The 26,498-nt window shown below is 43.1% G+C and overlaps 1 protein-coding gene across 1 annotated transcript in view; it reads left to right on the top strand.

Annotated features, from left to right (window-relative positions):
• The window catches only part of PDCD11 (programmed cell death 11), a 94,743-nt gene that overhangs the window by 40,945 nt on the left and 27,300 nt on the right, over window positions 1–26,498 (top strand). Inside the window, exons 15-26 of the mRNA XM_073596121.1 lie at window positions 3,460–3,654; window positions 5,661–5,831; window positions 6,311–6,530; window positions 8,667–8,822; window positions 9,820–9,935; window positions 15,013–15,500; window positions 15,595–15,657; window positions 16,756–16,843; window positions 24,261–24,350; window positions 24,429–24,531; window positions 24,814–24,991; window positions 25,840–25,893. Coding sequence (XP_073452222.1) covers window positions 3,460–3,654; window positions 5,661–5,831; window positions 6,311–6,530; window positions 8,667–8,822; window positions 9,820–9,935; window positions 15,013–15,500; window positions 15,595–15,657; window positions 16,756–16,843; window positions 24,261–24,350; window positions 24,429–24,531; window positions 24,814–24,991; window positions 25,840–25,893 — 1,922 coding nt within the window. The remainder of the gene's footprint in view (window positions 1–3,459; window positions 3,655–5,660; window positions 5,832–6,310; window positions 6,531–8,666; window positions 8,823–9,819; window positions 9,936–15,012; window positions 15,501–15,594; window positions 15,658–16,755; window positions 16,844–24,260; window positions 24,351–24,428; window positions 24,532–24,813; window positions 24,992–25,839; window positions 25,894–26,498) is intronic.

Here is a 26,498-nt window from a genome sequence, read left to right as displayed (position 1 = left end):
TTGTAGGGTAGCTTATAATGTAGACCTTTTTTGCTGTGCTCAGATATAATCCATATTAAACTCATCCCTAGGCTTCATTTAAAAAGCCTGAACATGTATTTGCCATAAATCACTGTGGCTGTTTTCAGCGCTTATTTGATCTCATTGCTTAAAATAATGGTTGTTATTGCTTAGTTAAAAGAGAAGTATGGGGTTTTTTTTGTTTTTTGTTTTTTTTCCCCCATCATACTTACCTAGGTGGATGCAGCATCGGACCTATGTCCCCCGGCGCCTCTACACTGAGAACCGAGCGATCGAACATCGCTGATGGCTCGGTTCTCACAGCTCCCTCCACGCTCACTGGAGTGTTGCGCTCTGGAGCAGCCGTCTCAGGCTCTCAGTGGCTCGCTGAGAGCTTGAGACGGGTGTCAGTCCAGGCACCTGGCGGATCTGGACTTCCATTGTCGTGATGATGCAGAGCCTGGACTGATTCCTGTGACGTCAGCAGAGAACAGACTTCAGACCGCTCTCTGCTGATAACGGTCACAGGAGTGCAAAACGGATTGCACTCCTGTGACCCATAGGAGAAGCCCAACTAAACAAGCTTAGGCTGGACTTCTCCTTTTAACCATTCGCCGACCACCTCATGCAGATATACTGCAGCAAAAGGGCACGTACAGGCAGATTAACGTACCTGTACCTTGCCCTTTAAGAGGCGCACGCCCACCGGGAGCTCCGTGACCGCAGGTCCCGCGGACCTGATGTCCGTGGGCATACCCGCGATCGCCTCACGGTGAGGAAGAACGGGGAGATGCTAATGTAAACAAGCATCTCCCCATTCTGCCTAGTGACCCTGTCACTGATCTCTGCTCCCTGTGATCGGGAGCGGTGATCAGTGTAGTTTCACACATAGTCCCTCCCCCCCACAGTTAGAAACACTCCCTAGGACACAACCCCTTCAGCGCCACATAGTGGTTAACCCCTTCACTGCCAGTGACATTTTTACAATAATCAATGCAATTTTTTAGCAGTGATTGCTGTATTAATGCCAATGGTCCCAAAGATGTGTCATAATTGTCGGATGTGTCCGCTATAATGTCGCAGTCACGATAAAAATCGCTGATCACCGCCATTTACTAGTAAAAAAAAAAAAAAAAAAAAAAATTATCAATAAAAATGCCATAAAACTATCCCCTATTTTGTAGATGCTATAACTTTTGCGCAAACCAATCAATAAACGTATATATATATATATATATATATATATATATATATATATATATATATATATATATATATATAAATTATTATTTTTTTTTTTTTTTTTCTTACCAAAAATATGTAGAAGAATACGTATCGGCCTAAACTGAGGAAAAAAAATGTTTTTTTAAATATTTTTGGGGGATATTTATTATAGTAAAAAATAATGCGTTTTTTTCAAAATTGACGCTTTTTTTTGTTTATAGCACAAAAAATAAAAGCCACAGAGGTGATCAAATACCACCAAAAGAAAGCTCTATTTGTGGGAAAAAAAGGACGTCAATTTTGTTTGGGAGCCTTGTCGCACGACCGCGCAATTGTCAGTTAAAACGACGCAGTGCCGAATCGCAAAAAGTGCTCTGGTCAGGATTCTTCTGGGGCTGAAGTGGTTAAAGCAGACATGTAGACAATTGTTGTTGTTTTTCCAGTTTTGAAATCTGCGCATTTGGGCTACTTTTAATGAACACAAGTACAGTAAAACCTTGAGGAGATGACGGCGCTCTGGTGGAGGTGGATAAGCTGGTCAGAGGGATGATAGTGAAGAGATGGCACTTCTGACAACACTTTGGTTAGAGGAGAAGCAGCTCTGAAGATATAAAAAAGGAAAAGAAAGGGGCCTCTAAGTGCAGTATGCAAAATTTAATAAAGTGCACAAAGGGTTAAAAGCACTTACAAGATCTTTTAACACTCAACGATCTTGTAAGTGCTTTTAACCCTTTGTGCACTTTATTAAATTTTGCATACTGCACTTAGAGGCCCCTTTTTTCCTTTTTTGCAGTAAAACCTTGGATTGCGAGAAACTTGGTCTGCGAGTGTTTTACAAGACTAGCAAAATATTTGTTCAGTTTTAACTTGGTAAACGAGCAATGTCTTGCAATATGAGTAGCGTCACGTCACAGCTGAGTATAAGGCTCGGGTCACACTGCCGCGACCTGGGATCTGATGTGAGACCCCAAGTCGCGTGACATGTGAAATCCCATTTTAGTCAATGAGAGCTGTCTTAATTAGCACTACTGAAGTCGCTCCAACTTTAGAAAAGGTTCCTGTACTACTTCAAGGCGACTTCTATCCAACTTGTGCCCATAGACTTTAATGGAAGTTGCCTCCAAGTCGGATCTTTATTTTTATGTGATTTAGATCCAACATGGATTACCCCATTACCTGGCAAAGTCATGCCGACTTTCAGGTCGTGGCAGTGTGAACCGACTCTCCTTCTTCTTCTTTTTTTTTTTTTTTTTTTTTTTTTTTTTTTCTTCTATAGCTCCTGAAGTGCAGGTTAATTTTGTTTTATTTTTACAGTACACTTTATACTGTCTTTTGTATTGCTGTAATCATTTTTACATGAATAAATGGTTGTGGAACTAATCATCTGAGTTTCCATTATATCTTATGGGGAAATTCGCTTTACATACCCGAGTGCTTTGGATTACAAGCACGTTCCCGGAACAAATTATGCTCACAATCCAAAGTTTTACTGTACATTGGAAACTACACTTCCCAGTGTGCAATACAGCCACTAGTGACCTCACAGCAGGGGACATTTTTCCTATTCCCTGTATTTTTGCAACACTGGGGCAGAGTTTTTCGTAGATTGGTATTAGTGGACTGTCCTAAAGACCGGGGTTAAGGATGATGTCACTCCTAAATATCTAGACGCAGTTGAACGTTCTCACATTAAGTTGTAGTACCAGATCAAAGCAGTGTGATGTGGGTGAAACAACTGTGTACATTTTTAACCATAGATACACTTCAAGCCCTCGTTCACATTGACTGCGGCTTTGAAATCATTCGACTTCATCTGAAATCACACAATTTCAGACGCATGTCAGTGCAACTTGGAAGATATCTGTGCAGCTTTATCCACAGATGTCTATATAAGTCGCACCGGAAATTGCCAAAAATAGTGCAGGAACTACTTTTTCAAATCAATGCGGCACCACCAAGTCAGCGTTGCACCGATTTGAACAGTGCGATTGCCAGCAATAGGGTGCAACTTGTCGTCATGCGATTTTTGCCCTTTAAAATAGAATGACAAGTTGCTCCAATGTGAACGAGGGTTTGAGACTCTTGTCTCATCAGCCCTGCACTTTTATGGTAGACATGTTTCACCATGTTTAACTCCTCTGTCTTTGATTTTTAGCAGGTGTGTTGTGTAGACATAATTGCTTTACATGTGTGTTGGAAGACTTTTATGTGTAACATTTTCCTTTCTTCTACCAGATAGTGGATGTGAGAATTGCAAGCAAGACTGATACAGAGCTGAATGTATTCATTTTGCCTGAGGAGAGCCCTGCAGTACTTCCGAAAGTTCATCTATCTGATCATGTGGCAAACTGTGAGATCCTCTTCCACTGTCTGAAGGAGGGTGATGAGCTGTCTCAAGTGATGTGCCTGAACACCTCCAAAGGGCAAACTGTATCCTTTTTTTATTATTTTTTTGCAGAGATGGGCTGGCAGGGTAGACTTCCCCCTAGTGATGGTTTTGGTTTACCTACTTTGCAATGTTCAGCAAGTGATATTTAATAACACCATCAAGCTGTCTTAGGCCTAATCCCATTTATTATTCTCTAGATGAACACTGCACAATTCTGGCAAATTTCTCGGGAGCGAACCTGCACGAGTGCTCCTATAGAAAGCCGCTCTGATAACAGCACAATAATTAAGAGCTATAGGTGTTACTAGGAAAGGAGGACATATTCACAATAAATACCCTACTGTGGTTCTAGTCTTTCTCAAGTGTACTCGGTAAACATACTTGTGTTGCATGCTTTTCCCATTGAAGGGGGATCCTGTCAGAAGCACAGAAAATGAGGTGAAGTCTCCCGCAAAGGGACTCGAAGAGTTGATGGCGAAAGTAAACTTCCAACTGTTAGAGGCGAGAGAGATTTCTTAAAGAGATATGTTTCCAAGATCACCTTGTAGCCAGACAGATTGGGGTAGGAAATTCCAGTGGAAGGAGTCTCTGGAGATGTCCTGAACATGAGCAGGTGGCCAGGGGGCTAGAGAGCATGAAGGTCTTGGGAGGAGTGAATATCTAATGTAGCTTGAAACTGAGTTATTGGTGGCTTTGTATGTTAGTATTTTGAATTGTATGTGTTGGGCAAGTGGAAGTCTTTAAAAAATCAAAACAAAACACACCCTCGCGATGGTCACATCTTGTACAATACATTCTGGCATATGTAGTAAATTAACTCTTTTTGGTTGGAATGTTGTGCAAAGTACTCACTATCACCACCTTAGTAAGTGCACTCCCATCTTCAGTGTGGGCATCTGAAGCCCACTCGTAGCTCCTTCTGGGAATCCCGATCTTGCGCATTGCGTACAAAGTGTGCGCACTCGTATTGCAGAGGCTGGCCATTGACTCCTGGGATTGATGACACATTATCCCAGGAGCTAATGGGCAGCTGAATGTGACGTACCTCGCCGCGACGAGGTACTAAAAGTGTACCTGTTTATTGGCCAAAATCGGTAGAAAGCTCTGAAAAAAAAAAAACCAATCCGTGATTCATTGCAATATTATCAGAAACGCAGGGGGTGCCAACTTTAAAAATCGGGTGGAACCTCCACTTTAACAAGGAGGGAGTTGCAGTAGGAGAGGAGAGAGATAACGAACGAAGTTACTTAGAATCTTTGTAATGTCCATTAATATGGGGCAAATTTTATGTTGTGTAGATGAAGGTGGCAGCGTTTGAACAGTGATTGGATGTGGGTCTGAAAGGGGTTAGAGTCCAGGGTTACACCTAGTATCCTGGCTTGGTGGGGGTGATTAATTGCAGTGCCATTGACCCCACTGATGGAGGGGACATGGGGGGGGGGGTATTATTATTATTATCTCCCTTTCTTTTCCTTTTTTCTATCTTATTATTATAGTTTTGGAAATTTTGAATTTGAGGAACTGGTGTGAATTCCAAGAGGATATGTTGGTAAATAGCGATGCATGAGATGAAAGGAGTGAGCTGAGCGTTATGAGTGTCATCAGCAATAAGATAGTGTTGGAAATTGTGTCAGGTTATTAGCTGACCCAGGGAGGGTGTGTAGATGGAGAATAGAAGGGACCAGTGGACAGAGTCTTGGGGGACTAGCAACCCTACAGAGGAAGAAGAGAGGAGAAGGTAGAGTTGTAGGTGATGCTGAAGGTACATCAAGATAGATAAGAGGAGTACAACCAGGAAAAAGGAGAGTCTTGAAGGCTGAGGGAATCTTTAATGCTATAACTTGCAATGTAGTATTAGGGAGAGCAGACCGTGGATTAAGATTGATTTTGTAAATTAGTCTTACTTGGTTACCTTAATGTTCTCTAGCCAGATGTTTTTGTTTTTGTTTTTTGCATTGGTCATTGCCTTGTAGTGTAATTCAATGGTTGCAACTGGCCTGTAACAATCCTAAATTGCAGTTATTTAGTCCTTTACCAGTCTCTGCAGATATTAACCAGAAAAACTGCATTAATTTCATGCGTAGAGAAGGGGTCATGTGTAAAAGATTTCTCTGAAGTTCAAGTTGGAATGTTTCTCACTGGATTTGTTAGAAATATTATGTCGTATGGAGTATTTGTGGAATTCTTGCATGGGCTGGTCGGACTGGTCCCCATCTCGGTAAGTAACAAAATACTTATGTTTTCATTTTTTTCAGTTATGAGCAAACCTGCACGCTCTTTTGAGGCAAAGTGTTCTAAATGGCTAAGCCAAGAACACTTTCTTGTGATTTCCTGCAAGTGAGCCTCCATATAATGTCAAGACAAGAAAGTCTGTGCATGCATTGGAAGATGCAAAAAATGTTCCTTGACATAATAATCTGCATTAAAAAAAAAAAAAAAAAAAAAGCCAAACACAGAATGACAAGACTGCATGTGACTACAGCAGTCATCTCCTGCGCATATTGTATTATATGGCCTCTGCGATGCTACTTTCTGAATTCTGAAACAAAGTGCAGCCATTGTGCTTAGCAGCCAATCAGATATCTTCAGCTTCCCAGGGAACAAAAGCTGGATCCTGATTGGTTACAACAGCCTATGGCTGCACTGCAGAGTGCTTGTGTAGACTTGACTTTTTTTTTTCTCCCTTTTTTACACTAGGAAGTCAGTGACAAGTTTGTGACTGAAATCGGTGCCCATTTTGTGCAAGGGCAGACGGTTGTTGCAAAAGTAACAAACATTGATGAGCAAAAAAAACGCTTCCTGTTGACTCTAAAGATGTCAGAATGTGCCCCTGATGACTGCTCAGCTGATGGATTCTCCCTGATCGGCCAGTGTTGCAGTGAGCTGCAGTTCTGTAAGAGCCTAATGAAAAAAAATGGTGAGCTTTCTTTGAACTATCTGTCTTGCTTTGACACAAAGCATCCAGTCCAACCCTTCCTCTTCCACCTGTTATTTTCTGGGGCTGGTTTGAACCTGATTGCCTGCACAATCGGTGTGCAGTACAGTACTGTAAAGTACAGGCAATTTCCCTCCCTTACTCTCTGTGGAAGCAGTTGTTGCTGTGATCTCACTAAAGGAAATAACTACCCCAGGGTTCGACAAATCCAAGGCACCAGGTCGTCATGGCGACTAGAAATTGTGTCCTGGCGCCTGGGCCCATTCACTATTGGAGAGATGCACAATTTGTATCGCCTGATGCTCGAGACTTGCAGTTCTGGGCACCAGGCAGGTATTTTTTATCTTTTTTTTCCTATATTGAGCCCTGCTACGGGTGGCTTTCGGGCTCCGCTTGCCCATTTGCGGGCCTGGGACCAGCATAGCAGGCGCTGCAGGGTGGAGGGGAGGGAGGAGAGTTAAAAAGCGCCCACTCCCCTCCCCATCTTGTTTCTGACCCGGGAGCAACATTTATGACGTCACTTCCGGGTCCCCGTTGAGTTTCCCCGGCCAGCATGGCCGGGAAAGAATGTAATGCAGTGCGATCTGAACTGCATTACATTTAGTGGAGCACAGGGGAGACATGCAGGGTCTTTTTAGAAAGAGAACCTGTCCCCAAAAAAATCATCAAATCGTCATTATTTATTTTTAATTGTAAAATAAAGTTACACCCACGCACACAAAATCCCCCACCCCAATTTTTTTTTTTTTTTTTTGAGGCCCTACGCATAAAAACATCAATTGCAATATCCATGTTACTATTGCCCGCACAAACTGCTAACTTTTTTTTAGCTGGCTCCTAGATTCAAAGCAAATTTGTCAAGCTCTGCACTACCCCTAATCTAGCCACTAAGGCCAACTACAACTTGCATTTATTTTTGTAAATTAGTGTATAGAATCTTAGGGCACTTTCACACGGGGGCGTCGGTGGTGAAACGGCGCTTTATCGTAGTTTTAACAGCGCTTTTAACCCCTGCTGGCAGGGCCAAAAAAGGGTTAAAAGCGCCCGCAAAGTGCTGCTGCCGAAGAGCTGCTCATTGATTTAAATGGGCAGGGGCGCTTTAGCAGCGCCTCAAAGATGCTGCTTGCAGGAGTTTTTTTAATGTCCTGCCAATGCACCGCTCCAGTGTGAAAGCTCTCAGGCTTTCACACTGGAGAGATAGGAGTGACGCTATTTTTAGCGCTATAGCGCCCATAAAGCGCCTCAGTATGAAAATGGCCTTTTAAAGCAATATTAAACCCTTGTGTTTTGTTATTTTAGTAGAAAAAAAAACCTGCTTATACTTACCTGCTCTGTGCAATGCTTTTGAACAGAACAGCCCTGATCCTTGTCTTTAGGGGTCCCCTGCTGGCGCTCCAGAACCCTCCTCTTTTTTGCTGGTGCCCCCAAGGAAAGCGGCTTTCTCTGGGGGGCACCCGTGCGGGCTCGCTTCCGAGTCCCGCTGCTGCATCCATTGACACAGACGGCAGGACTGCCCTGTCCCCTGCTTCCATGTCACAGCTTTTGATTGACAGGAGCGGGAGCCAATGGGGAGGGAGACAGCAGCAGGAGCCGCTGTGCTCATGCACATCACTGGATTGGATCGGGTTCGGGTAAGAAAAAGGAGGGCTGGGCAGGGCTGAAGCACAGAAGGTTTTGCACCTTAATGCATAGCATGCATTAGGGTGAAGCCGTTACAACAGCCAGAGCCCTGGCACAGGCTTACAGAAACAATGAAACACATCCCAATTTCTAGAACAAGAAAATTAAAAATTGAAAAGGCTCAAGCTATTCCCGTCCAGTGCTGTGAAGATTCGAAAAATCATAAGATATTGTTACCCACCTCATGAGGAAAGTAATAAAGCTAGACTAAACCGCTCACTGTTCTAGATTCACACAAGGAGAGTGTTATGCGTGTGTTGTCTTTTTTATAATGCTGTCAGGTTTTTATTGACGTTGTTTTCTTATTATTTTTTATGTGCATTATACAGGTACAAAATGTTGTTGGCATTATAGGCTATAACTTGGTTAGGACTAGTTGTTATTCCTGTGAGACATTTTTTTATTTTATTGTTTTATTTTATTGTTTCTAATAATTAGAAGAACTGGATGAGGGCGAGACAATCTATTCTGTAGTACCAGGGAAAAACTTGGTCCTTGTTGTTGAAAAACTGGAAGATAATGGTTCAGTTCTGTTCAGCACTAGCCAAGTCCCTGGAGCAAAGAAAATATCAGCTGTGCAACATAAGGAACAAGGTAATATGCTTTAACTCATGTCTAAATAAGAATATATGAGAATAAGTTCGCCTTTTACAACAAAATAATGAAAGCATCTATTTTTTGCAGGTACAAAAATGTGTATTTTTATAGTGTGGTGTGGGTTTTTTTATTTTAAGGAGCCCTTTATAGCAGGGATATGCAATTAGTGGACCTCCAGCTGTTGCAGAACTACAATTCCCATGAGGCATAGCAAGACGCCCAGAGGCATGATGGGACTTGTAGTTTTGCAACAGCTGGAGGTCCGCTAATTGCATATCCCTGCTGTATAGCATTGCACCCACAAACAGCAGATTGTGGATGTAATGCTAGGCTCCTACAGACTGTCAGTGTAGCTGTCTGCCCTGTACCTCCAATACGGGCAGGCAGTTACTGAATGACAGGAAGCTCAATGAACTACCCAGAGTGCTCATCAGTTAGTTGAGAACTACAAGCCGTCGGTCACAAAGGCTGATGGTAGTTCATTGATTCACAGGGATCTGCGAATGAATGACGCAGCCATGTCCGCGGAGCCCTGCACGGCCCACGTTCTTTTTGAATTGTAACAGCAGGTGTGGGGAGAAGATCCCTGACCCGCTGTTCCGGACGGAGGAGGAGGCAGATGCTGAACCTGTTGCACCCTAAATATGGGTGTGACATATTCACGAAGGTGAAATTCTCCTTTAACATATAAGCTGAGCTTAATAGTGTTGGCTTACCATGGGTCACAAGATGCCTCAATGACACAGGCAGCTCTTGTCTTCAGTCTTTGTTGGGCAGGATTTTGCTTATTTATGTAATGATTAAAAGCTGGTCGTTTGTTTTGTAGGAACCAGCAGCTGTTTTAGGGTAAAGGGTCGCACACTTTTCCATTTGCAGCAAGGCTCTAGAATGTTGGGTGCCAGCTGCATCTTTTTAGGTGCAATGCATTTGCTTATTGCCGAGCCTCATCAAACATATTCTGTCTAGAAATCTTTTGAAATTGTTTATATTGCAGAAAAACCTTTAACTCTGGGACAGAAAGTAAAGGCTGTGATTCTACATGTTGATATATTAAAAGCTCACGTTCATGTTTCCATGGAAGAAGCTTTACTAAAGAAATGTAAAGAGAGTGTAAGTATTTTTTTTTTCTGTTGCTGTGAAATTCTGTTTACAAAATTACAAGGTCAAATCCACCTAAAACTTCAAAAGTTAAGAGTGAAATTTTCTTTTATTTCTTGGGGACTACAATGGCTGAATCTGTGTGCCGAAAAAACAGTGGAGTTGTTAACCTTGGACTTTAAGTGGTTCTAAAGTCAAAAGTTTTTTTACACTAATGCATTCCTGCATTAAGGTGAAAAAAAAACTCTTAACTAGCTGGTACTCCCCCTTCCTAAATACTTTCCTGTCATTATTCTTGACAGGCGAGCACAGCACTGGTCTCCCTGTTCTCACAGGTACTCAGACAGCAGCGGAAGCCATTGGCTCCCGCTGCTGTCAATCAATCACAGGGGTGGATCCCAAGCTGCATGTGTCTATGGATGCACACAGCCCGGCTCAGGAGCCTGCCTAGATGTGTGGCCCTATAGCACACAGCTTGCTATGGGGGAACACGCAGAGAAGGAGTCGTTAAGAGTACCAGTAGGTGACCCCATAAGAAGAGGTGAGAGGCCGCTCTGTGCAAAGTTCTTGCACAGAGCAGGTAAGCTTAACCACTTGCCGATCGGGCCATAGAGGAATGATGGCTACAGCGCGGTCAGCTAATTTTGGGAGGGTGTACAATGACGTCCTCCCAGAATTGCACTTCCCGTGCGCCCCTGGGGCACGTAACCCGGGAATGTCCGTGACCGTCGGGTCCTCTGGACCGGTCTCGTCACGGATCGGGGTTAAGGGCCAATGACAGGGGCCCTTTACCTCTATGATTGTTCCATGACGGAGCATTGTTCCATGCCTCATTTATGCCCATCCATGGCTCATTCATGTCATCTGTGCCCATCCATGGCTCATCCGTGCCACATTGGTGCTCATCCATGCCATATTGGTGCTCATCCATGCCACATAGTTACATAGTAGGTGAGGTTTAAAAAAAAAAAAAAAAAAAAAAAGTCCATCTCCAACCTTCCAACCTATATGTGTGACTTTATGTCAGTATTACATTGTATATCCCTATATGTTGTGGTCGTTCAGGTGCTTAGCTAATAGTTTCTTGAAACTACCGATGCTGCCTGCTAAAACCACATCCTTGCCGCTCTTACAGTAAAGAACCCTCTACGCAGTTTAAAGTTAAACCTCTTTTCTTCTAATTTTAATGAGTGGCCACATGTCTTACAAAAACTTTTCCGCGGAAGGGAGTTTAATATTTGTAAATTGAAATCCTATCCCCTCTCAAGCGTCTCTTTTCCAGAGAGAATAAGTTCGGTGCTTGTAACCTTTCTTCATAACTAATATCCTCCAGTCCCTTTTATTAGTTTTGTTGCCCTTCTCTGTACTTGCTCCATTTCCAGCACATCTTTCCTGAGGACTGGTGCCCAGAACGGGACAGCATACTCCAGATGCGGTCAGACTAGAGTCTTGTAGAGTGGGAGAATTACTGCTTTATCTCTGGAGTTAATCCCCTTTTAATGCATACCAATATTCTGTTTGCTTTGTTAGCAGCAGCTTGGCATTGCATGCCATTGCTGAGCCTGTCTTTTACTAGGACACCCAGGTCCTCTTCCATTCTTGATTCCCCCAGTGGTTCTCCCCTCATCAAGTAGATTGCATTCATATTTTTGCCACACAAATGCATTATTTTACATTTTGTAGTTGCCCACCCCATTTGTTCAAATCTACTTGCAAGGTTTCCACATCCTGCGGAGTAGTTATTGCCTTGCTTAGCTTAGTATCATCCGCAAATACAGAGATTGAGCTGTTCAACCCATCTTGCGGGTCGTTTATGAATAAATTAAAAAGGATTGGTCCCTGGGACAGCCCACTTTCCACCCCTGACCATTCCTACTACCCCCAATTTATCACACTACCCCCTGAACTCGCCCTTGTAGCCAGTTTTCAATCCATGTACTCACCCTATGGTCCATGCAAACGGATCTTACTTTGTACAGTAAACGTTTATGGGGAACTATGTCAAATGCTTTTGCAAAATCCAGATACACCACATCTACGTGCCTTCCTTTATCTAAATGGCAGCTCATCTCCTCATAGAAAGTTAAAAGATTAGTTTAGTTTGGCAAAAACGATTCTTCATGAATCCATGCTAATTACTGCTAATGATACAGTTTTCATTACTAAAATCTTATATATAGTCCCTTATCATCCCCTCCAAGAGCTTGCATACTATTGATGTTAGGCTAACTGGTCTGTAATTCCCAGGTATGTATTTTGGGCCCTTTTTAAATATTGGTACTACATTGGCTTTTCTCCAATCAGCTGGTACCATTCTAGTCAGTAGACTGTCAGTAAAAATTAGGAGCAATTACTTTACTGAGTTCCCTAAGTACCCTCGGGTGCAAGCCATCTGGTCCCGGTGATTTATTAATGTTAAGTTTCCCAAGTCTATTTATAATTCTGTCCTCTGTTAGCTATGAGAGTGCTTCCTGTGATGTGTCATGAGGATAAACACTGCAGTTTTGGTTACTGAAGCCCCCCGATTTCCCTCGTGAAGACTGAGGAGAATAAATACACAATAATTCTGCGCTCCCACAAAGAAGGAAGGACACAGCAGCTAACACAACCAGCAAGTGTAAATAATGTCCAAATAACAAGATAAGTGTAGCGCTAGAAAAGGTCCCAAAATAAAGTCTATAGATTGACAATTCAAAGGTCATGAGTTATCAGAGACCATCACTGGAGGGAAATATAAAAGACCTCTGGAACAAATCTCCACAGGAGAATGAATCGTCGGTAACAAAGGTCCACACACCACCAAATAGAAGTGAAGAGGCTTACCGGACTCGGTGGACCCAACAAGGCATACGCCAGGTGGAGTCAATCAGGCTTAGGTGGTGCTGGATTGAGGTAGGCCCGGACGGGCAAAGTTGGTGGAATGGCTACCACATAGCTGTGTTCTTCAAGCGTGATCGGGTCAGAAGATGTGAAATCCAGCATCCATAAATCGTATCCCTCAGATCCGCGTAGGAACTAGCAGCCACTGCTCCAACTCCACCTTCCTCGGTCTTTTTTTCATTTACTGCGTAAAAAATAAAACCCAGTGGTGATTAAATACCACCAAAAGAAAGCTCTATTTGTGTGACAAAAAGGCCAAAAATGTCATATAGGTGTTGCATGACTAAGTAATTGTCATTCAAAATGTGAGAGTGCTGAAAGAAAAAGTAATAGATCTTGTTCAGGAGACCAAAGAGTGCTGTAAAATTGTTAGCTGACACATTTGTTTTGGTGCTGACAGTAGAAGAAATAGTGATCATACTCTGATTAAACTGATCTAACATCCATTATAGTACGAGTATTTCAAGAAGCAATGGCAGCCCTAATATTTCTCTCAATACCAGTTTCTTTACTAGTTATTTATAACCACTTATTAAAGTGGTTATAAACACATTCATAAACCTTAATATACAACAGAACAAAACAAGAACTTTACATATACACTATATAAAATCTAATTGTCAAGTTCAGCAAACACATTTACAATACACCCATATGTACCTGGCACGCCTGCTCGGCTTTTGGCTCATGGCTCTTAAGAAAACAATAAATGAAGAAATGAAGGAAACTACTATTACATTTCTACGTAATAACATTATGTATATGTCATTTGCAAGGGTGATACACAGAACCCCCTCCCTCTCCCTATCGTTCCCCTCCCCCACCCTCCAAAAATAAATCAATAACTAAATAAATGAAGAAAAAATGTTTTCTTTCCATAGTGTTATTGCCCGCCAAAAATATCGCTGTGATTGGACACCGCCACGTGATCGGCTTTGTCCAATCACAGCTGATCATGCAGGTAAACAGAAGCCAGTTATCGGCACTCCTTTCCTCAAGCTGACAGCGAGAAGAGAGCCCCGATAACCGGCTTCTGTAAAAGGGACATGGACACTGATTGCCGGCACTGTTGGGACTGCACTGATAATCTGCCCATCAGTGCCTCTTCATCAGTATCGGTGCAAGAGAAAAATTACCTGTTTGCAAATTTTGAAGACTTTTTTTTTTTTGGGACTTTATTTAGCAAAACCCAGTGGTGATTAAATACCACCAAAAGAAAGCTCTATTTTGTGTGAAGAAAATTATAGAAGTTTAATAGTACATTGTTGCATGTCCGTGCGTCATTTAAAGTGTGACAGCACTGGAAGCTGAAAATTGGCCTGGGCAGGAAGGGAGTAAAAGTCCCCAGTAGACAAGTGGTTAAATGTATTTTTAAATGAAAGCAATGTAAGTACTTAAAATGTAACTAAAGGCAAAAACTTTTTTGTTTTGTTTAGAGCAGAGAGGGATTCAAACATGTCAGTTATTATAGCTGTCTTTGGCCCCATCAGGAAGATTTACTTTCTCTATTTGTCCTGCTTGCCATTATCATCGAAGGTGAAAGTAAAAGATAATCCCAAACGTTGGGTTGACAAATAGAGGGGAATTATTTCCAATGGAAATACTACTTCTGGTGACCCTGGTGTCACACTGGGATTCCCTCATTTTGGAGGAATTTCCTATCACTTCCTGTTTTTGGCTATGGGACAGGAAGTGAAGGTTAATCTCCCCAATGGGACACAGATGGGGAAAAAAAAAAACAGATGGGTTATGACCCTTCCTTACTCTATCCAAAATGGGGGTGGGGGGGGATTTCCGCCTTCAGTTACACTTTAGGTGTACCCTGTATTGCTCTCTTGCCATCCCTGTACAGTCGTCCTGGAGCATGAGAGAAAGAAGCAGTACAATAAGCCCATATTCTGAGAGAAAGTGTAGTGCTAGAGAGATGATCTTATCACTGTGCTGTTTCTCTTTTGACTGTTCAGTCACAGACTGAGATGGGTCCAGGATGACCTGGGCTCAGGTAAAGTGGGTTGAATGTTGCTGGCCCTCAGACAGAGGACATCCAGTAGTAGAAAAAAGTACTGTGGTGGAAACCTCCGGATTTATTGTGCATCTTTTTTGAAAAAAAATGGTTTTGTTTCCGTTTTTGTAATTAATAAAAAACACTGCCTCGCTCTTGTACAGCTTTATTTAAAAAATTAAAATTGCAATTTGCTTTTTATACCAGTTTGCAGAAAAATCCGTGCACTCTGCAGTCGTACAGCATTTGTCAGAAGAATTTGCTGTGGCGTCTTTGAAAGATACTTCAAAGCTGGTGGCTGTCCCACTCAAACGACACTTTAACGACACTTTCCGGTTTGAATCGGAAAGGCTAAATGTAGGACAGAAGATCTCTGTGACGTTATCCTCAGTGGATGCTGATCAACATGGAATCCATTTGGCAGTGCAGAATACCAGCTCAGGAAGGGAAAAAGTCAAGATGCCACTGGATTTTACGAAAAGAAAGCCACTTATTGGAGAAGTGATCACTGGGACTGTGAAAAGCATCAAGCCCATCAGCGTGTTGGTGTCTATTACAGATAAACTAACGGGTACCATCCACGCCTCTCAGATCATGGAGAATGTGGTTGCAGGCGCCCAGCCAACATCCAAGCTTAGGCCCAAGCAGAATTTGACTTGTCGTGTGATAGGAGGACGAGATATCAAGACACACAAGTATGCTATCTTCAGATTATTCATGAAGATCTATAGATGGATAATTTCTATGTGCCCTTATTAATATTTTTGCTTTACGTGTATCGCATGACAGGTTCCTTCCTATTACTCACCCACACCTGATGCAGTCTGTTCTTGAACTCAGTGTTCTTCCCAGGTAAGATAATGTCTCACCCATCTGTGTTTGCACAAAGCAAAATCTGTAAGAAAATAGAAGCAGAACTATACTTTAAAATGGGGGTAAAAAATGCAAGCAGGCATGATCTTTATTGCAGAAGACAGCTGGGGTTGAATTGGTAAAACTGGACAGTGCAAAATCTGGTGCAGCTCTACATAGAAACCAAGTTAGAAGCTGATTGGCTACTGTCACGGTAACGCAAAGTGACTAGCTAACCGAGGCGTGGTCTGTGACTTTGGGTATGAGGGGGACTTATTCTACGCAAGTAAGACTGGCTGTGATACACTTTCACAACCCGCACTACCTCTGGCCACCACTAGAGGGAATGTGGATGTAACAGCTACCATGCACAGCTGGACCAGATTTTGCACTCTCCAGCTTTAGAAATTCTTCTGCAATAAAACATTTTAACTGCCTGTTCGTAGACTTCCCTTGAATGTACAGCACAATGTACAGTCTCAGCATGCCTCGAGTTCAGGATAAATGAACACCGTGCTTATGCTTGTGAGTTACAACAGCCCAGCTAATCAAGTTGGCCGAAGGTGCCGAATATAGAAGAAGATTGGGCAAAGATGCCAGCAAGACAAGGTAAGTATAATTCCAATAAAAAAATTAATTAAAAAAAAATCCCAGTTGATTGCCAAATTACTATCTTCTGTTTGTTGCTGACTGGAACACCTCAAAGAAAATGTATTCCTGAGAAAAATAGATAATACTCTTTGGAACATGCTAGTTGTTTGGCTTTCATACTTCCATACCTAGTGACTGCCCTGGATCAAGTATGCAGATCATACATATTTTTTCTTAGTACTTCGTAGTTAGGTCTTCTTTAAAATGAATATATTAAAGAGGTGGATGCCCCCATCCTGTCTACTAGCCAGGATTTTAGGTGGAAAAATGCTGTAGATTGCCCTAGTTACTATGACATCTGTATTTAGTGTAGTATGGCTTTAAAAAGGCAAATTGGTTTGTTTTTGTTTTTTCTTGGCAGCCTTTGTTTAGATGGATATATATTTTTGTTGATTTGGCTTCCCGTTATTTAGCTGTTTTGTTTATTTATATGTATTTTTATTTCAGTCTTTTGAATACTGAAGTGAAAGTTGAAAAACAAAAACCCCTGAATACGTACTCATCGGGTGATATGGTGACCTGCTATGTAGTCAAGGTAAATCTGTAATATGTATATGAAAGTTTTCATTTATCCAGTATTTAGCTAGTAGTTGTTGGTCTCATGCAACATGTTCTAATTTGTTGAAGACGAGTATGCCACTCTTCTAGCAGGCCTTAAAGCGTATGTTAACCCAAAAAAATTGAATCCTGCTCTTTTAAAGTATGCTATATGACACAGTGTTTGTGCTGTGTCATTTGGCCCCTTGTAACACCTAAAAAAAACCTGGCTGATCATGCCAGTTTCTCCCCTCCCTCCTGTAAACTGACCACGGTATATCATGGCTGCTGATCCCTGACAATGTGGTCCGTTTTATGTGCCTCTGTCATCCGCAGCCCTGTATCTGTCTCCTCTCTACTCTTGTCGTCCTCCCTGCCTGTCTGCTTGTGACAGTGCCACTCTCCCCCCTCCTTCTGCTTGCATAACACTAACCTGTATACACCATCAGCACTGCCTCCTATTGCAGTGTGTGTGTGTGTGTGTGTGTGTGTGTGTGTGTGTGTGTGTGATTTAAAAAAAATAAATGCTGCAAATACCTCATTTCAGAGCCAAGATTGCGATCACATGACCGGCCGGCTCTCTCTCCTCCTCTCCTCCAGACTGACGTCAACGGGGGAATCTCGGCCATTCCCGCTGCATCTGTCGGAGGAGGAAAGGAAAGAGCTAGACAGTCATGTGATCGCGATCTCGGCACTGAAATTAGGTATTTGCAACATTTATTTTTATAAATCATACACAGAGGGACACTGCAATAGGAGGCAGTGCTGATGATGTATACAGGTTAGAGTGGCTTAATAAACACTTTAATTACTTGTTTGGCTTCTAAGTGCTGGGCTATGCTCCTGATACTCATTATAACTTCTTGGAGGAGTGGTGAAACAGCTTAAATATTACAGAACAAATCCAGCAACTGGTGATGGGCTAGGGCGTGTTCAAAACCTCACGTGCCTGATCCCACCAGGAAGGCGAGACTGCACAGCGCTCATCACAGGCAGTGAGACCTTTCCCGATCTGTGCAGCTGCGGACTGTGAAATGTCTCGCTGCCTGTGATTAGCGTGTGCAGTGTCAGCTTCCTGGCGTGATCAGGCACGTGAGGTTTCAAACACACCAAAGCCCATCACCAGTGGGCAGTTGCTGGATTTGTTCTGTAAGATTTAAGCTGTCAACTAATCTTTTACCATGTTACTATATATATATATATATATATATATATATATATATATATATATATATATATATATATATATATATATATATATATATATATATATATATATATATATATATATTTCTCGAACATCACGGGACACAGAGCCTCAGTAATTACTGATGGGTTATATAGGTATCACTGGTGATTGGACACTGGCACACCCTATCAGGAAGTTCAACCCCCTATATAATCCCTCCCCCTTGCAGTGATACCTCAGTTTTTACGCCAGTGTCTTAGGTGATGGACGTGTAAAGATGTCCTGTGCTGAGCTCCAAAGGGGATATCCTATACTGGGGCAAGCCAGGCGAACCGGATCCATTCAAAGTGTCTTTTCATGGCCGAATTGAATGGTACCCGGGCCTCGTGTCCGAAGAAACGAGGTTTTACCCGTAACGCTTCTCTTTTTAGAGAGCTGGACCCCGCAGATCAGAAAATGGCTTTAAACTTCCTAATTTCTGGCGAGGTGCTTTACGGTCCCAGAACTGTTGGATCCCCCTATTCGTAGGGGGCCCCAGTCTCTGACGGTTTTTTCAAACGGAGCCCACCGTGAGAGGTGAAGATTGGGTCTGTGTAAACAGCACCCTGCAGCTGGATAAGGTAAGAGGAGATTCCACAGAATTTTTGAGTTCTAGTGGCTTTTCTCCTTTAAGGTAAATGCATGCTATGCCTATTGTGACCACCGGGGGCTGCCAAGAGCACAAACCTGCACATGCTGACTGTCTGTCTCAGTGTTTTCCATCGCTGCACATGTATCCCAGCGTCTCAAGCAGGCTTCAAAGAGGTAAGATGGATGGGGGGATTTCTCATGTTTGAATGTTCCCCCCAGGCTAGAGAGGGACCACAGGGGTCTAGAAAGTGGTTATACCACCGGGCTCTGCGGCCTAATGGCCGCCATCTCTGAAGATAGCCGCTCAGGCATATCTTGTTACCAGCCTCTCCCCCCCCATCCCCAGCCTTCGAAAGATTCAGGTGGAGAGGGACCCTCTGCGACTTCCCAAGAGGAGAAAGTCTTAGTGCAGATTCTCACTGGATTGGTCTGATCCACATTTAAGTTGCCCATACCTGAAACTGCTAAAGAATCCTCTTCTGCTTTGGGGTCACTGAAACCTTTCCAAGCAGCACATGCTTTTCCTGTTCATACTTTACTTGAAAAGTAAACTTACTTATTCTGAGTGGGATCACCCAGACAAACGTTTTTTTCCGCCGAGAAAGATTTCAACACTTTATCCGATGGAAGAAAAGTTTATTAAAATGTGGGGAATACCGGCTATTGATGCCGCCATTTCCTCCGTAAATAATAGCCTGACTTGTCCTGTAGACAATGCTCAGATGCTCAGGGATCCTGTAGATAAAAGGATGGAATCCCTATTGAAGGATGTTTTCTCCTTAGCAGGATCAGTGGCCCAACCTGCAGTAGCAGCGATTGGCGTCTGTCAATACATAAGAGACCATGTTAAGCAGGTCATCAAAGTATTACCTGAACAGCAGGCCCAGGGGTTTGCTAACCTTCCAGCGGCCTTATGCTTTGTGGTTGACGCCATTAGAGATTCTATCGTGCAAACCTCCCGTCTTTCACTGGGGTTGGTGCATATACGTAGAATCCTATGGTTGAAAAATTGATCAGCCGAAGCACCATGTAAGAAGCTACTGGCTGGGTTTCCATTTCGTGGTGCAAGGTTGTTTGGAGAGGACTTGGATAACTATATCAAGAGAATCTCTTGTGGGAAAAGCACTCTCTTACCTGTCAAGAAGAAGAGTAAGCGTCCCTCTTTCAAGCGGACTCTTTCCCCAGCGCCAGGGGCTTCAGCCTCCAGGCAGTCTCGACGGCCGCCTCCATCGGGGTCCAGAGACAAGAGTCAACCCCAGGGACAAAAGAAGTCCTGGGGAAAGAAGCCTACTAGGCAAAACACTAAGACCTCTGCATGAGGGGGCGCCCCCGCTCACTCGAGTGGGGGGAAGACTGCGACAGTTCTCAGAGCTCTGGCAGGAGGACTTCCAGGACAGATGGGTAATCTCCATGGTAACCTTAGGGTACAAGCTGGAGTTTCAGGAATTCCCTTCTCCTCGGTTCCTCAGATCAAGTGTTCCCAGAGACCCAGAGAAGAAGCAGTCGCTCCTTCTAGCGTTAGAGCGACTTTTGTCGCAGGAGGTCATTATGATAGTTCCCGCAAAGGACCAGGGATTGGGCTTCTATTCCAACCTTTTTACGGTCCAAAAGCCAAATGGGGATGTCAGGCCCATTCTGGACTTAAGGGATCTGAACCAATTCCTAAGGATTCAATCCTTCCGCATGGAATCAATTCGAACAGTAGTTCCCACCCTGCAGGGAGGAGAATTTCTGGCATCAATAGACATCAGAGATGCATATCTGCATGTGCCCATTTTTCCTGCTCATCAGAAGTTTCTGCGCTTCGAGGTAGGAGGGTGCCATTTCCAGTTTGTGGCTCTGCCTTTCGGGATAGCCACTGCACCTCGAGTGTTCACAAAGATCTTGGCTCCTCCTCTGGCCAGATTAAGGGCTCAGGGTATAGCTGTCATAACATACCTAGACGACCTGCTCTTGATAGACCGGTCGGTAGCCTCTTTGAATGGAAACTTGAGGACCACAGTTAGGTATCTAGAACACCTGGGTTGGATCCTCAACTTAGAAAAGTCTTTCCTAAAACCAGTAAGAAGACTGGAGTATTTAGGTCTGATTATAGATACAAGCCAGGAGAAAATATTTCTACCCCAGGCAAAAATCGCTACTTTAAGAGAGCTGATTCTGGCAGTAAGGACCAAGAAGGGTCCCTCAGTCCGCCTTTGTATGAGGCTACTAGGGAAGATGGTGTCTTCATTCGAAGCAGTTCCCTATGCTCAGTTTCACTCAAGAATGCTGCAACACAGTATTCTGTCGACCTGGAACAAGAAAGTTCAGGCATTAGACTTTCCGATGCACCTGTCGCATGCGGTGCGTCAGAGGCTAAAATGGTGGCTCATACCCGAAAACCTGCAGAAGGGGAAATCCTTTCTACCGGTTACCTGGACGGTGGTAACAACAGATGCCAGCCTGTCAGGTTGGGGAGCAGTTCTGGAACAGGCTGCGGTCCAAGGGGTATGGTCCAAGACAGAGAGGACCTTACCCATCAACATTCTGGAGATCCGGGCGATACATCTAGCTCTAAAAGCCTGGACTATCAGGCTACAGGGTTGTCCGGTCAGGATCCAGTCCGACAATGCCACAGCAGTGGCTTATGTCAATCATCAGGGAGGCACCCGGAGCCGAGCTGATCAAAAGGAGGTGAACCAGATCTTAGTCTGGGCAGAGATGCATGTGCCATGCATATCGGCAGTTTTCATCCCGGGAATAGAGAATTGGCAGGCGGACTATCTAAGTCGCCAGCAGTTACTTCCAGGGGAATGGTCTCTGCATCCCGACGTCTTTTGGGCCATATGCCAAAGATGGGGGGTTCCAGATGTAGATCTCTTTACATCCCGATTCAACAAAAAGATAGACGGATTTGTGGCAAGGACAAAAGATCCTCTTGCATGCGGGACGGATGCGTTGGTGATTCCGTGGCATCGGTTCTCACTGATTTACGCATTCCCGCCTATTCTGCTATTACCACGACTCCTTCGCAGGATCAGGCAGGAAAGGAAGTCGGTACTTCTGGTGGCCCCCGCTTGGCCCAGAAGGACTTGGTATGCAGAAATAGTAAGGATGACGGTAGGTCCCCCGTGGACCCTACCAGTACGCCCAGACCTGTTATCTCAAGGTCCATCCTGCCTTACAAACGCTAAATTTGACGGTTTGGCTATTGAGACCCACGTTCTGAAGAGTCGTGGGCTCTCAGGTCCTGTCATATCTACCTTGATTAATGCAAGGAAGCCAGCTTCCAGGATGATTTATCATAGAGTCTGGAAAGCTTATATAACCTGGTGTGAATCCAGAGGTTGGCATCCCAGGAAATATGTCATAGGTAGAATCCTTGACTTTCTACAATTAGGATTAGAGATGAAGCTGGCCTTGAGTACCATCAAGGGCCAGGTCTCTGCTTTATCAGTATTATTTCAGCGGCCACTTGCTTCGCATTCTTTGGTCCAAAATTTTATGCAGGGGGTGATGCGTCTTAATCCTCCGGTTAAAGCGCCCCTAAACCCCTGGGACTTGAACTTGGTTCTGGCTGTGTTACAGAAACAGCCTTTTGAACCAATAAGTCAGATTCCTTTGGTCTTGTTGACAAGGAAGTTAATTTTTCTGGTGGCCATCTCTTCTGCTAGAAGAGTATCAGAATTAGCAGCCCTTTCCTGTAAGGAGCCTTATTTGATTATACACAAGGATAGAGTGGTACTACGCCCTCATCCTAGTTTTTTACCGAAGGTGGTTTCTGATTTTCATTTAAACCAAGACATTGTTCTACCTTCCTTTTTTCCAGATCCCTGTTCTCCGGAAGAGAGATCTCTACATTCGTTGGATGTAGTAAGAGCAGTTAAGGCCTATCTAGGGGCAACTGTTCAGATCCGCAAGACGGATGTTTTGTTTGTGCTGCCAGAGGGTCCCAATAGAGGACAGGCAGCGTCAAAAGCTACCATTTCTAAATGGATTCGACAGTTGATCATTTGACGGTTTGAAACGGAAGGTTCCCCCGTTTCAGATCAAGGCACATTCCACAAGGGCTATTGGTGCTTCTTGGGCAGTGCATCACCAGGCCTCTATGGCTCAAATCTGCAAGGCCGCAACCTGGTCTTCAGTTCATATATTCACCAGATTCTATCAGGTGGATGTGAGAAGGCATGAGGATATCGCCTTTGGGTGTAGTGTGCTGCAGGCAGCGGTACAGGGTCCTCAGGTCTGATTGCACCCTACTTGGTTGTGGTTCCCCCCCCTCAGGTAGCATTGCTCTGGGACATCCCATCAGTAATTACTGAGGCTCTGTGTCCCGTGATGTTCAAGAAAGAAAATAGTATTTTTTTAAAACAGCTTACCTGTAAAATCCTTTTCTTTCGAAGGACATCACGGGACACAGAGGTCCCGCCCCTCTGTTAATACACTATATTGCTTGGCTACAAAACTGAGGTATCCCTGCAAGGGGGAGGGGTTATATAGGGGGTTGAACTTCCTGATAGGGTGTGCCTGTGTCCAATCACCAGTGATACCTATATAACCCATCAGTAATTACTGAGGCTCTGTGTCCCGTGATGTCCTTCGAAAGAAAAGGATTTTACAGGTAAGCTGTTTTTAAAAATCCTATTATGTATGTATGTGTGTGTGTATATGTATATATGTGTGTGTGTGTGTATATATGTGTGTGTATATATATGTGTGTGTGTGTGTGTGTGTGTGTGTGTATGTATGTATGTATATATGTATATATATATAAATATATATATGTGTGTGTGTGTGTGTGTGTGTATGTATGTATGTATGTATGTATATATATAAATATATATGTATGTATGTATGTGTGTGTATATATATATATATATATATATATATATATATATATATATATATATATATATATATATATATATATATATATATATATATATATATATATATATATATATATATATATATATATATATAGTGTGTGTCTTATGCCGATAGACATCGGCAAAGTGGCACGGTTGCGCAAAACAATGTACCTGTATGTCGCTGCATCATCCGAGGCTAGCGGGCGCGCGCCGTGGAAGCATGGCCACGAGTCCCGTGGACTCTATGTCCGCCGGTGGCCCAGGTTCGTGGCACGGAGAGGCAGAAGGGGGAGATGCCTATGTAAACAAGGCATTTCCCTGTTCTGCCTAGCAACATGACAGGGATTTACTACTCCCAGTTAGAACATGCTGAGGGAACACCGTTAACCCCTTGATCGCCCCCTAGTGCTTAACTCCTTCCCTGCCAGTGACATTTACACAGTAATTGGTGTATTTTTTAGCACTGGTCGCTGTTTTTGACCCAAAATAGAGTCAAAAGTGTCTGATCTGTCCGCCGCAATGTCTCAGTCATGATAAAAATCGCAGATCGCCGCCATTACCAATAAAAAAAAAATATATATATATATATTAATAAAAATGCCATAAATCTATCCCCTATTTTGTAGGCGCGATAACTTTTGCGCAAACCAATCAATATACGCTTATTTTATTTTTTTTTTTTGGCGCTATTTAGTTTTTCAGTATATGTACCAGCTTGCACTATTTGTCTCTCTTGTTTTGTGCAGTATAACAAAGAGAAGCAATGTCTGGAGGTAGAGATCTCTCCCGGTATTCGTGGCACAGTAGAACATCTGCTTCTGTCATCTTCTGCTAAGGTATGGGCATCATATTTTTCTCATAAGACCATCTGTTTACAGATGAGAAGAAATCATTCCATCCCATGTCTTTTGTAGGTCTTAAAGCGTCCAGAGAAACATTTCAGACCAGGCCAGGCGCTGTCTGCCACTGTGGTTGACGTAGAGGACTCTCGTAAAAAGCTCTCTTTGTCATTAATAGGTAATATACAGCTGTATCAGTGATATATTTGTGTATATTAGCAGTGCTGATGCTTATATTCTTTTATTTGTTGCAAATGTAATTTCTGCATGGCTTGTAAATTTGTCATGTATGTCCATAGATTTCTTCAAAGTGATTAGGGATTTTTCATTTCAGCTAACCATAATGTAAACTTAAAATGTCAATGCAACATAAACTTTGTGTGAAATAAACTTTCTTTGATGGCACCTCCTTTGCCTTTGAACATCTTGTATTTAATGAAATACTGATCTATCTTTATAGACCTTGATGCTCTGACGGAGGGCTGTATCACTTTTGGCTGCGTAAAGAGTGTAATTCCCAGTACAGGCCTACAGATAACCATACCATTTGGAAAGACCGGAAGAGCTAGTTTCTTCCAATTAAATGACTGCTATGATGAGATCTCCTTGGAGAAGTTCACCGCTGGAATGCTTGTAAGGTTGGCTTTTTTTAATTTATTATGAAATACGTTTTCCTAAGTATTTGTATATTTGCTGGATCAGTTGTAGCAGTTACAGTAATTTATGCATGAATCCAGATCTTAGATGGGTATAGCTAATGCCCCGTACACACGGTCCGATCGGAGCGTGTTGTCAGACATTCCGACCGTGTGTAGGCTCCATCACACATTTTCCATCGGATTTTCCGACACACAAAGTTTGAGAGCTTGCTATAAAATTTTCCGACAACAAAATCCGTTGTCGGAAATTCCGATCGTGTGTACACAAATCCGACACACAAAGTGCCACGCATGCTCAGAATAAATTAAGAGACGAAAGCTGTTGGCTACTGCCCCGTTTATAGTCCCCACGTACGTGTTTTACGTCACCGCGTTCAGAACGATCGGATTTTCCGACAACTTTGTGTGACCGTGTGTATCCAAGAGAAGTTTGAGCCAACATCCGTCTGAAAAAATCCATGGATTTTGTTGTTGGAATGTCCGATCAATGTCCGATTGTGTGTACGAGGCATTAGACTGCTTCCAGGGCAAAGTGACTAGTCTAATTGGAACCTTGGATGTGTCTTATCCAGATATATGTAAGAAGCTGATTAATTAAATTTTAAGAAAGCTGAGGCAACAGTGGAGGCATAAAGTATTAAGCAGAAGACGGAGCAGAAAGATGGTGAGGAAAGCAAGATAGGAGGTTGCCACCTCACACAATCCTGAAGTGGGCAGCTTTTATTATATATTTTATTTTTATATTTTTCTTAGTTTGAATTGTCCAGGCTTAAAAAAAATCCTATTTAATTTGAGCCCAACCGTGATTGTTCTTTTTCCTTTTCCAGGTGTTGCATACTCTCTGTTGGAAATAAAATAGACCTGTCCCTAAGAGAATCTCGGTAAGTATAGTCACAGGTCATTTAACTACTTGTATGTCCATGGCATGGTTGGCAATAAAGTAGAATTCCAGGCTAAACTTAACTAGCCTTAAAAACGCCCTTTCCCCCTCCAAACAGCTATGCTGACCTACCTGTGTAAACAAGATGTATATGCTTACCTATTTTCAGAGGAGAGCGTGCTTGACAATAGCTAGGAATGCCTGGGAGCAGTGACGTCAACTGTAGGCTCCTTTGGCTCATCCATTGTCTGCGCTCCCTTCTCTCCCCTGCAGCTGCCACTGACTGACACAGGGGAGTCAGATCATGTGATCAGACCGGGCTTGCAAAAGGTATGTATAGACATCTTTCTTACATAGTCGAAACTGGTTACACCCTGTCCAAAAGTCGGGGGGGGGGGTCCCTTGTCAGTATGCAATAGCACAGTGGGAAAGATTGCCCCAACAACATCGCCGGGTTAAACAAAGAAGAACATTAAGTGTGTACCAGGTTTTAGTCGGCAAAGGTGTTGGGAGGGGGAAGGGTGCATTTTAAGACTAGTTGGGTTTAGCTACTTCTAAGTTTTCTTTCATATCTGTTTACTTTCCAGTTAGCAAAAAGTAATGCCT

The sequence above is a fragment of the Aquarana catesbeiana genome, linkage group LG08 (assembly GCF_042186555.1).
Source record: "Aquarana catesbeiana isolate 2022-GZ linkage group LG08, ASM4218655v1, whole genome shotgun sequence".
Lineage (NCBI taxonomy): Eukaryota > Metazoa > Chordata > Amphibia > Anura > Ranidae > Aquarana > Aquarana catesbeiana.
The sequence above is the reverse complement of the archived record's forward strand: the minus strand, read 5'-3'. Positions and strand labels throughout refer to the sequence as shown.